The sequence below is a fragment of the Erigeron canadensis genome, chromosome 8 (assembly GCF_010389155.1).
Source record: "Erigeron canadensis isolate Cc75 chromosome 8, C_canadensis_v1, whole genome shotgun sequence".
Taxonomy (NCBI): domain Eukaryota; kingdom Viridiplantae; phylum Streptophyta; class Magnoliopsida; order Asterales; family Asteraceae; genus Erigeron; species Erigeron canadensis.
The window spans coordinates 1,127,502-1,140,153 of NC_057768.1; the positions used below are offsets into that span (position 1 = coordinate 1,127,502).

General features: G+C 38.2%; 1 protein-coding gene across 1 annotated transcript; it reads left to right on the forward strand.

Annotated features, from left to right (window-relative positions):
* Positions 1–3,256: 3,256 nt before the first annotated feature.
* LOC122578219 (thyroid adenoma-associated protein homolog) lies at positions 3,257–11,159 on the forward strand. The gene is made up of 4 exons (XM_043750129.1): positions 3,257–6,683; positions 6,853–7,091; positions 7,186–7,734; positions 8,204–11,159. The coding sequence occupies exons 1-4, from the start codon at positions 3,429–3,431 to the stop codon at positions 10,461–10,463; spliced, it is 6,303 nt and encodes a 2,100-aa protein (XP_043606064.1). The 5' UTR covers positions 3,257–3,428; the 3' UTR covers positions 10,464–11,159.
* Positions 11,160–12,652: the final 1,493 nt, after the last annotated feature.

Genomic DNA, 12,652 nt, shown 5'->3' on the forward strand with positions numbered 1-12,652 from the left:
CTCCACCAAGAAGTTCAAGGACGGTATGAATGGTGGGGTCGAGCAACTTTTTTTTTATGCTTTTTATATGTGTGAGGTATATATATGTGTGTGTGTATTTGTGTGTGTGAGATAAATAATAAATTAATTGATGATATGGGGAAGAAGTTCCAAGAAGTTGTCCTTATAGACAGGGAGTGTCTTGAGGGGAGTCCTGAATAATGTGATGATGATGTGGCAGTAAAGAAGTTCTCTCATTCCCACTTCAATTGATTGCCCACTTATACTGTAAATACATGTATTTTTTGTTGATGTTGGCTGCTATTGAAGATACATTATTATCGTAGTATCTCGCTTAATTGATTGCTGACTTATACTGTATTCGGTAATCACGTCATCGAACGTATTGTCAATAGTATCCGCTGCAAGTACCATGTTAGTTTATGCCTAACCATCATCCTTCTTCTAAGGAAATGCCACTTGTATTTATTTTTTTAATTTATCAAAATCTAAATTTCCAACTAATCTTTTATTCCTAATTTGCACTTTAGGATCCCTACATAACATCAATAATCTTGATGGGAGTGCTGATAAAAAAAAAAAAGCCTAAAAATGCATGTGTTTCTATTGCAGGTAGTAGAGTATTTATTTATATAATCTTATAAAATAAAAATAAATATTAAACGTAGCCCCCGGGGCTATAGTTAATTTGTTTAAAGATGTATGATATTGTTGTACTCCGATATTCATGCATATTTTCAGGAGGATGTTATATGAAATTTACAACACTTTTAAATATGTTTTGACAAATTAAACTTTATGTTATTATTAGGGTATCCTTGTACATATATTTTAGCGATGGAGATGTGTACTATAACTTTTAGGAAACACTAGACTTATGTCCGCACAATGCGGCGGTGGTGGGGTAGTGATGGCGGAGGTGGTAGTGAACGTGGTAGGGGCGGCGGTGGGGGCAACGATGGTGGTAAATGTAAAATTAGTTGATGTTAAAGCTGGTACTTTAGTTATTTTAAGTGTTGAGGGATTTATATTGTAAATTATTTCATTAAGGATAATATAGTTATATTAGGTAAAGATGTTTAAATTAGTGAATAAATAAATGAGTATTTTTTGTTTTTCAAAGGCTGAAAGTTTAAGGAAAAAAATGTGATTTATTTTATTAGATAATATAGATAAGTTGTATCAAAATTGATATTTACATGGTGTTTATTTGGAGTCCGATATAAAAGAAATAGCCCATTTTTATTTATGGTATACTTTAGAAGGGGTATATATAAAATTAACTCGCCTAGTTCTACCCTGATTGTGAGAGACGTTCATAATTCTCCGGTATGAGATTTGAATTCAAGGTTACCTGATACATTGTTAAATGGGCTACCGTTTTAAGAAAAAAGTTTACAATCTTGCTTAATTGATATGGGGCTCTCTTAATTCTCAGATATAAAAATCGAATTCGAGACACATCATCTAGTTTTAGTTATACACCATTAAATATGCTTCATGGAGTATAACACATTAACACCTTTAAGTTTACCCCCTGACAGGCATTAACATCTAGTTTTAGTTTTACCTAGCTTGAGGGCTCAAAATTAACCTCCAAAAATCATGCTTCACTGGAATAAGTTTACCCCTTGACAAAGTGACCGCCTCTGCCAACATCCTTAACTGCCAAATTGGCAGCTTCCCTGTAACATATCTCAACCTACCAGTGGGGAGCAATATGAACCTCATCAAGAATTGGCTGCCCGTCATACAAACCTTTGAAAATCGCCTATCTCAATGGAAAGCCTCTTCACTCTCACTTGGTGGTAGGGTAACCTTGATCCGATCAATACTTGACAGCCTTCCAACTTACTTTTTCTCATTGTTTAAGGCCCCGGTAAGTGTCATCTCCAAACTTGATTCTATCCGTAAATCATTCTTTTGGGGGGGGTTCGGGTGGAAATAAAAAAATTCCATGGGTATCATGGGACCTGATCACAGACTCGATTGAGTCGGGTGGGCTTGGGTTGGATAATTTACATATAAAGAACCTTTCACTCCTTTCTAAATGGTGGTGGCGACTCCGTAATGAACCTTATAGTCTATGGGGTCGCGTAATCACATCGATTCACTGCTTAAAACGAAACTGTTCACCTGTTCCTTTTCGGTCTGATCTGGTGGGTGTTTGGAAGGTCATTGCCAACCTTAACTCCCACCTCGGTACTTTTGATGTTGCTTTGGAGAGTTTGTTTGCAGGACAATTGGGAAATGGTACTTTAATAAGATTTTGGATTGACGTCTGGAATGGTAGCACTCCCTTCTACAAAGATTACCCCGACTTGTTTCGACTTGAGAAGTTTAAGGACTCCACCATCAGTGATCGATATGCACCTCAAGGCAAATTCTCCTCCTGGGAATGGTGCTGGACAAGACCACCATCGACTCCAAACGAACTTCAACAACTAGAAAACCTGCTATGCCGGATATGAAGGACTGTTCTCTCTTCCTACAATGATAAATGGACCTGGATACCAGATAAATCAGGCTGTTTTACCACGAAATCAATGAAAAACTTTCTGCAAAAAAGTGAAATTGGTCCAAAACGATGGGCTTTTCCATGGAACCGCCTGGCACCTTTCAAGGCCAACCTTTTTGGATGGAGATTAGAATTGAATAGACTTCCAACAACTGATCTGCTTCTTAAAAGAAACATCACAGTCATCAACACTACCTGCCATCTTTGTAACCAAATCGATGAATCTGCTGCACATCTCTTTCTCCACTGCAGCTTTGCGAAAGAACTCTGGCGCCATATTATCTCTTGGTGCAAACTCCTACTGATCAATCCCTCAAGTGTCAATGATCTCTTTGAAATACACAAGAACCTCAGACTTGGATCCACCAAGAGTAGCCTCCTCAATCTTGTAATTCTAACATACTGCTGGATTATATGGAAAACACGCAATGAAAATATCTTCTCCAACAAAAACCCCTCGATACGTTTTGCAGTGAAGAAACTCAAATTACTCAGCTTCATGTGGCTTTCAAACATAACAAATAAGCTCCGAATTGACTGGACAAATTGGTGTTGTTTTAGCATTATCTCTTAATTTTCATTTATGTAATATATCCGTGTCTCCTCCCTGTACGTTTCTCGCTAGTTTCTTAATAACATGCTTTTTTTTTTGAATGTTAAAAAAAAAAAAACACCTTTTAAGTATATTTAATAGTGGACGCCAAACGTTAATAAAAAACTTTAATTTTCCAAGTCAAATTAAAACCCTATCGGGGCCTCTAACTCTGTTTGTTGGTCCTCCCTGTGTCAAAGTCTTAAAACCCCGCCGCCGTAGTCCCAACCATCATCACGCCGGCCCTATCACCAGAATAGGAACAGATATAGATACACCAATATCCCTCTGTATCCATTCTTTTACAATTCTATCATCATGTCAGCAAAATGGCGTGCATTACAACACCGCCACCGTTACACCTACAGCGCAATCATCTTCCCCGATCACTTCAAACAAACCCTAACCACCACCATCAACCACCACCACGACGACCCATCGGCGCGTGCTTTTTACGCGCTACTTTCCGAGCTCATTTCCCTTAACTCAACTTACTCTCAACTCACTCTCGCCAAAAAATTCGCTTCCGCTTTCACTCACCTTCTTCAAAACCACACCGACGACCCGTCCGTCGTTTTACGCGCTTCCAGATTCTACCTCCAAATCCTCTTCTTCGAAAACTCCGTCCCCATACACCGAACTCTGGTATCGGTTTTATCGAAAGCGCGTGACCTTCACGACCTCATTCGTGACTGTTTTCGATCACTCTGCGAAGAGTATTCGAATTCCGAGAATGTCGAGAGTACAAAGAGTAAGAGGTTTTGTGTTTCGAGAGTCGGGTTATCGATGATGGGAACACCGAAATTAGGGTATTTAGTTGAAGTAGTTGAAGAATGTGCGGTTTTGATGGGATTAGACGTTGTTTCGGGTTTAAATAGTGTCGTTTACGAGACGAATGACGGGTCTAGACCGTCTCCGATTGTTATGGAGCAATGTCAAGATGCTTTATCCTGTTTGTATTACTTGTTGCAACGTTGTCCTTTGAAATTCGATAACTTTGATGTAATGGAAATGATTTTGAAAACGGTTTTGAGTGTTTTGAAATCAGAAGCGTTTTCGAGAGATTGTTTTGTGGCTGCAGGTGTTGCTTTCTGCGCGGCTTTGCAGGCATGTTTGGTTCCTCAAGAGCTTGGGTTCGTGGTTATGGAAGGTATGTTTTGCCGTGATTTAAGTTATATATCGAGTACTAGGTTTAAAGAATTGGTTATGAAGGTTCCCTATCAAGGGGATTTGTTTATGGAGATTAATGAGTTTCCTTTACTGAGTAGGCTTTGTTTGATTAGAGGGATTCTTACTTCTGTACCTAGAACGATACTCGATACTCCTTTTGATGTATGTGGGTGTGACGAGAGTGTAGTGTTGACAAAAACGATACTTTACGATGGGATTTTGCCTGAATTATGCGGGTATTGTGAGAATCCGGTTGATAGTCATTTCAATTTTCATGCGTTGACTGTGATGCAGATCTGTCTGCAACAGATTAAGACATTGATGCAAACTAGAGGGAATGATGGATCAGAGAATTATGATCCTATTTCGGATGATATTAGTGGGCGGATATTGAGAATTATATGGAATAACCTAGAGGACCCGTTAAGTCAAACGGTCAAACAAGTTCATTTGATTTTTGATATCTTTTTAGATATACATTCTAGTACCTCTTCGACAGATGGTAAGGAGAGGATTCAGCTGTTTTTGAGGAAGATTGCGTCCAATCTTTTACGTATGGGTGCACGTTGCAAGGGTAGGTATGTCCCTTTGGCTTCACTTACGAAAAGACTTGGAGCGAAAACAATTTTAGAGATGAGTCCTGATTTGATGTTTGAGATAGCATGGGCATATATCGATGATGATGTATGCTGTGCCGCCACAACTTTTTTGAAGTGTTTTCTTGAATGTTTACTTGATGAGTTTTGGAGTAGTGACGGAGTGGAAAATGGGTATACAAATTATAGAAATGCTTGCTTGCCTCCGTTCCTACATGGCCTTGCTTTAGGTAAGTCAAAGCTTAGGTCAAACTTAAATACATATGCGTTTCCAGTGATACTTGGGGTGGATGTAGACAGTATATTTCCGATGCTTGCTTTTATATCCATTGGTCCTGTTGGAGAAAACACTTTCGTATCGTTTCCAGATGTTTATGGCACAAACATGAACCTTAGAGTCGAACAGAAGGTGGCAGTTCTTGTTTCACTGCTCAAAGTTTCTCGTTCTCTTGCTTTGATTGAAGGAGATGTTGATAGGTTTGAGAGTGGTGATTATGCTCTTCTTTGCGTGAAGGGGATAAAGGTTAAGGTTCTTGTAAATTGGCTTGTTTTAGCTTTGACCCATGTTGATGAGTCACTTCGCACAGATGCGGTGGAATCATTGTTTTTAAATCCTAAAACAGCCAGTTTGCCATCTTCTTTGGAGCTAAGTATGATGAAAGAAGCAATTCCGTTGAACATGAGGTGTTCTTCAACATCATTTCAGATGAAATTGACCAGTTTGTTCAGAAAGTTCTTTTCTCGGGTTCGGACTGCATTAGAGAGACAAATCAAGCAAGGAAATTGGAGACCTTCTGTAGTTAATAATGGGGAACTCGAAGGAACAGATGATGACAGTTATAAGAGAGCAGAAGCTCTGTTTCTCTTTATGAAATGGTTGAGTAGCTTTTTGTTTTTTTCATGCTATCCTTCAGCTCCGTACGAGAGGAAAATAATGGCGACGGAAATCATATTGATAATGAACAATACTTGGCCAATTGTACAAGATTCTGCTTCCGAAATTGCTTTGATGACTCCTTATGATCCAGGGTTTATATCACCTGAAGCAACTTTGTTGCTAGTAGGTTCAATTGTTGACAGTTGGGATCGTCTTAGAGAGAATTCTTTTCGCATACTGCTTCATTTCCCGACCCCTCTACCTGGAATCATGACCACAGGCATGGTCCAAGAAGTAATCATATGGGCTAAGAAATTAGTTTGTAGTCCGCGTGTTAGAGAAAGTGATGCTGGAGCGTTAACAATGCGGCTCATATTTAGAAAATATGTTTTGGATCTTGGGTGGGTGGTGAAAACGTCATGTAATTTAGTTTCTTTTCATTCACAAAAGTCAATACTAGGGAATGGACATGATATACATTTCTCTCCGGTAATAAAATATGTAATATCACTTATTGATTGGCTGCGTTCTGCTGTTGAAATGGGAGAAAAGGATCTATCTGATGCATGCAAGGATAGCTTTGTTCATGGTGTGCTGCTTACACTTCGTTATACCTTTGAAGAGCTGGATTGGGAATCCAATATAGTGTTGAGTAATATTTCTGGTATGAAGCATGCACTTGAGAAATTGCTGGAGTTGGTCATGCGAATAACTTCAATGGCACTATCTGTGGTATCAGCCGATGCTTGGCATTTACCCGACAATATGGAGGACCTTGTGAATGACGATTCGTACACATGGGAAGTGAGTGGTGATGTTAATATTCCAATTCCTGTATTAGAAAAAGAAACAACAGATACAGAGTCAGTGCAGGATGTTGGACCAGTTAACCAGGTTATAATGGTTGGTTGCTGGCTTGCAATGAAAGAGGTATTTGCTTTGTTTTTTTTGTAGCATAGTTAATTAATATTAGTTTCTTAATAAATTCTTACGGATTAAGTGGACACGTTTAATTATACAATATCACGTTATCACTCACTTCCATATCGCACATCCAAGCAGCCTTTTAATTTCAAAACTTTTGAATCTGCCATCCCAGGTGAGTCTTCTTCTTGGAACTATTATAAGGAAAGTTCCTTTGCCCACATCAGACATATCCGACCCTCAAGGTGGTTTAAGAATGACTGATGATGTAGTGCTCGACTTCAGACAACTAGAGACTATAGGGAATCATTTCCTGGAAGTCCTTATGAAAATGAAACATAATGGTGCAATCGATAAGACGAGGGCAGGGTTTACTGCTTTATGCAATCGGTTACTTTGCTCAGACAATCCGAGGTATGATTTGTTGATTATTTAGTGTCTCTGTGGACATTTTTGGCTACTTATAAGAGTATGTACTTCGCTGCTAACTCTGTCTCTAATTTATCAGACTTGCCAAGTTAACTGAATCTTGGATGGAACAGCTTATGGAAAGAACAGTGGCCAAAGAACAAACAGTGGATGACTTGCTGAGAAGAAGTGCAGGTATACCAGCTGCATTCATTGCTTTTTTCTTATCAGAACCAGAAGGCACGCCAAAGAGACTCCTCCCAAGGGCATTACGGTGGTTAATAGATTTAGCCAACAGACCTATGATGGATCAAACTGAAACAAAGCTAACTACTATGAAGCAGGAAACTGAAATGAATGATAGTAAACTGAATTCAAAAACTCGAGATGAGGGCGTTATCCCCACTGTACATGCATTTAATGTACTTCGAGCAGCATTCAACGATACCAATCTTGCAACGGATACTTCTGGTTTCTCTGCCGAGGCTATGATAATTGCTATACGCTCGTTTTCTTCATCATACTGGGAGGTCCGAAACAGTGCGTGTCTTGCATACACGGCCTTGATTCGTAGGATGATTGGATTTCTTAATGTACAGAAACGGGAATCTGCCAGACGGGCATTGACTGGTCTTGAATTTTTTCATAGGTATTTTAAAGTTGCATCTCACATTTTCTAGGATTATTGAAAACTATGGTACCAGAATGGGAAGGTCGGGATGTAACAGTTAAAATGGGTTAGCCTTTAGTCGGATTATGTTTCAGTTGACTTAGGACAAAACTTTTCCATGTTTTAAAGTTGAACCACATATCTAGTGCACTAGATATGCTTTTATAATCATTTTTGTTACTGTAACAAAATAAGGGGATTTAAGAACTTCATGCATGACGAGTGCACTCCCGGAAATGTTCAACCTGTCTGATCTGTTTGGCGTATCTGACCTATGCCTTTTTTTGATAAAACCATTATTTGACCCATTTAATGTTAAAAAAAATAACTCAATAAATCGACCAATTCATAACCAATTGGGCCAAAACTCTATTGGAACGCCGTTCTGAAAAAAAAAAAAACTCTACTGGAATCTTAGAAAAATGCTAACAGGCTTTCTTTTTTGAAGGTATCCGTCATTGCATCCTTTCTTGTATAGTGAACTGAGAATCGCCACAGAGTTTCTAACAGACAGTTCACCACAACCTTTGGGATCAAACCTGGCCAAGGCTGTACATCCGAGTTTGTGCCCTATGTTAATTCTCTTGTGCAGGCTCAAGCCTTCACCAATTGCAAGTGAAACTGGAGACGTGTTGGACCCTTTCCTATTCATGCCATTCATTAGAAGATGCTCAACACAAAGTAACCTTCGAGTTCGTGTACTAGCATCAAGAGCTTTAACAGGCCTAATATCTAATGAAAAACTTCCTCTTATCTTGCTTAACATTGTGACCGAGTTACCTTCTGGAACAAAGTTAGCTTCTTCAAATATGATTCATGGCTTGCTATTACAGTTGATCTCTCTTCTAGATATCAATTGTAGAAACCTAGCAGATTTCTCCAAGAAAGATCAGATTCTAGATGATTTGATCCAAGTTCTTGCCACGCGATCTTGGATCGGGAGTCCGAAGCTGTGTTCGTGCCCAACACTTAACACTAGCTTCTTGCGGGTGCTCGATATCATGCTCAGTATTTCCAGAACATGTTATAATAGCAAATGTTTTTCTTCTATCTGCCAGCTTCTTTTGGAGTTGTCTTCAGAATGTTTAGATGCAGAAGCTTCATTTGGGTTACCCTATTATGATCCAACAATAGCAGAATGTAGAAAGCAGGCAGCAGTTTCATATTTTAGCTGTGTATTCCAAACATCAAAAGATGTCGATAAAGATGATACTGTTACCTTGATGTCATGGAAACACAATCCTACCACTTTGGGTCTATTTATGTCTGAAACAAGTAATGGGTTTACCAATTTTCATAAAAGGCTGATGCGATCTTTGTCAGACGTCTCATATGAAGTTCGTATCGCAACATTGAAGTGGCTTCTTATGGTTCTTAAAGATGCAGAGTTGGATGATCATAGAGAGGACCAATGGATTAAGAGTGGTTTGATCAAGTGGATCAAGCTTCATCTACATTCAGAGATGGTGAATCTTCTATCTCTAGAAAAGAACCACAGATGTACTTGCTGCATCTTAAAAATACTTTTCTCTTGGAATATGCAAAATCTGCAGAAATTAGGCAGTGATATATGTCTCTTAGAAACCAGGTTTGTGGGTAACATAGATGCTGATTCTTTATTTCGGTTCTGGGATCAATTAGTTTCTTTGTACAAAGTCACCCGGCATGTGAAGACCCTGGAAATACTTTTATGCTGTATGGGAGTTTGCATAAAACAGTTTGCTAGTATGTTTATGAGTCAGTCGGATCATATGCAGAGATCAAGCAAAGTGTATGATTGTATCAGTTACTATGTTGACCTTGTCAAGCAGCATGCCGATCCATCAGAGCCTGTTAACATACGCAAAGCAGCTGCTGAGTCAGTTGTTGCATCTGGTTTACTTCAGACAGTTGACTTTATCAGTCAATATGTAACCAAGAACTTTGACCAGAAAGATCTTGCTAACATGTACGCTTGTAGAACACTCGACATGTGGTCCACATGCATAAAACTTCTAGAAGATGAGGATGTTATCCTTAGAAGCAAACTTGCCATTGATGTTCAAAAGTGTTTTTCTACAGAAACATATAGAGTAATTCCAAGCCAAGTGGACAAAGTGATAATATCAAGTTTTGAGCATCTATCTTCGATCTTTGGTAATTGGACCAACTACTTTGATTATCTTTCAAATTGGATATTAAGTGCATCCAACAATGTTGTATCAAGAGGTGATCTTGTTAGGCGGGTTTTTGACAAGGAGATTGATAATCATCATGAAGAAAAGTTACTGCTTTGCCAGATTTGTTGTTTCCATCTAGAGAATCTTCGAATATCAAAGTCTTTAGCGGTAGATGAAAATGGGGGTTTAGATCTTCTACACGAATGGCGAAGTAGATTTTTCCAGCGGTTAATGTCATTTGCGGACCATGGTGGTAAGCAAGCTGTTGACTGGATTGGTGGTCTGGGTAACCATAAAGATGCATTTCTACCAGTCTATTCAAATCTTCTTGGAGTTTACGCTCTTTCTCGGTGCATTTTCTATGGAAAATTAGAAAACAGCAGTTTGCTGGCGTCTGAAGTTGCTGATCTTAAAGATGCCATCAAACCATTCCTTGGTAACCCTATGATTTATAACCTTTTTTATTCCCTGATTAGACTACACGAGAAACCAGTGAGTGGCAACTTGGCAGTCTGGGATGGTTTCAATCCTTATTTTCTACTCAGGTAAGATGTTCATATTTGACTTGTTACATGCCAGAGATAGGTTATATGTGTTTTCATGGGGAGGGTAGAGATTTTTATTTTTATGTTACAATTGGTAGTCTGTCTGTTGTAGTTTGTTGCCAGGGTTTTGAAAATCTGCAAAAGTGCAAAGTAATACCAGAGTAACCACTCTTTGCTTCTTCATTTTATTATTTTTTTGTTATTTCTCTTCAACACTAGACATCTCTTCGGTTAGAGGCAAATGGATAATCCACGGACATCTCACAGACACAGCCTTGGTTGTGCTTTGATAGAGCACCATCTTTAAATAAATAATAGATCTAAACTCTAAAGAAATAAACTACCGTATAAGTTGTAAACCTAAGAGGATACTTGTTGGTGCATTTCCGGGTTCATTATAAAAGTTCATCTTGAGTCATTTTTATATGTAATTATTAAACGATGTTTTTGTATGTAATAAGGTCAAACACGACTAAGTCAACCAGAGAGTTGACCAAGTCTAACTAGACCGGTCTAGGTCTAGGTAGGTCTAGGCCGACCTAGGGTGGTCAAGCTAGACCTTGGCCGAGTTTATTAGTATAAATAGTAGATTAGACCTTATGCAAAAGGAATCTCTCTAGTTCGTATTTTCGGTTTTTATAAGCTCGTGTGTTAATTGTAATTGTTATTACCGAATTAATACAAGGCTTCGTTTATTTCATTCATATATTGTTCATCGTTTGTGTGTTCGTTTTACCGAATATTGTTGATTGCTAGTGTTCGAGACTTTCCGCACTCAAACACTAGTCATCTACTCTCGTAGATTCGGTGGCTAAGGGACTTTCAATACTAAAACAAAATTATTATAATAACCGAATAGTTTAAATGAATATTGTAACAAAAGTTTATGTGTGGACCACAATAGCAAATGGTCCCAGGTTCCAATTTGTATGGACCTTAACTATTTGGTCACTCTATTAGGAGAGGCTGGTAGCAATTTTTTTTATGTTTTAGCAGTTCAAGAAAGGAAACAAATGCAAATGCTGACAAATTGAAAACTAGTGCAGCCTGAACAACTTGATAGGGGTATATGCACTTCATCTGAACATTACTAGATAGTAGATATAAACTGACAAGGGCAAAGTTTAGTAATAGGGACAAGAGAAACACTAGCTGAAAATATAACTTTCATTCTCTTTAGCGTTATGGTCGCCATGAGCCCATGAGCCATGAATATCTATCATGATGAGTTTAATAAGGCATTGTTGAGCAATAATGAACATAGCGTGAACTAAGCAGGCCAATGTGGTGTTAGCCTACTTGCTAGAGGCTCTTACTTTTTGGGGAGAAGACTTGAGTTCAATGTTTAATCCCTCAGTGCTTGACCACTAGTGCTTATTGGTGTTTATTAGAGTATTATTGGAGTATAGTAGATTTGTTCTAAAAAATATAAATAAAATATATATTTACCCCATCATTCTCATGTTTGTGGGAAGGTTTTTTGTTCATATACAAATTAAATTACAAGAGTCTTTATGAACGAGTATAGTGAACTGTTATAATGAACCAAAATAAGATCTACTAAGATTTCAGCCACAGATCCTTGATCCTTCTATGATTATCTTAAACAAAATGGTAAAAGGAACTGTTATCTTCTCCAGCCTCCATAGTTAAGTAATTTCAACACCAAATGAACTTCAAACGACACCAGTACTCACGTGCAATTATACGTCATCTAAATCCTTCCTGTTTTTGTATTGTGTCCATATGAACCCACAAATGAAGTTTCCCCATCAAAGATTAGCTATTCTTGTTTAGAGAAGCATTGGGAACAAAAATCATACACATGCACACCAGGTTAGACCAAAAGCGAGCTGGTCTTGCTATTCTCAGTTCAGTATTGTCGAATATATATGCTTAACTTGTTTACAGTTGGATATTCAGTATCGTGATTAGGATAATACAAGTGTCTAAATTCAAGCGTTGTCATTTTGTACATCCGTCAAGGTTGGAAACTCGTGACTCTGACTCCTCTTTGCCGATGGTGATTCTTTAATTATATATTGTTTTTGAGAGGCAACTCTTAACTAGGTTAGGACCTATTTGGGTATAAATTAAGTATGGATTTACCATTTATTTGCATGTACCTTTGGTTTGCTTCTTTTATAAGTCCTTGATATTGGGTATAAGACAAGGATGCCAAAGATGCCTTGT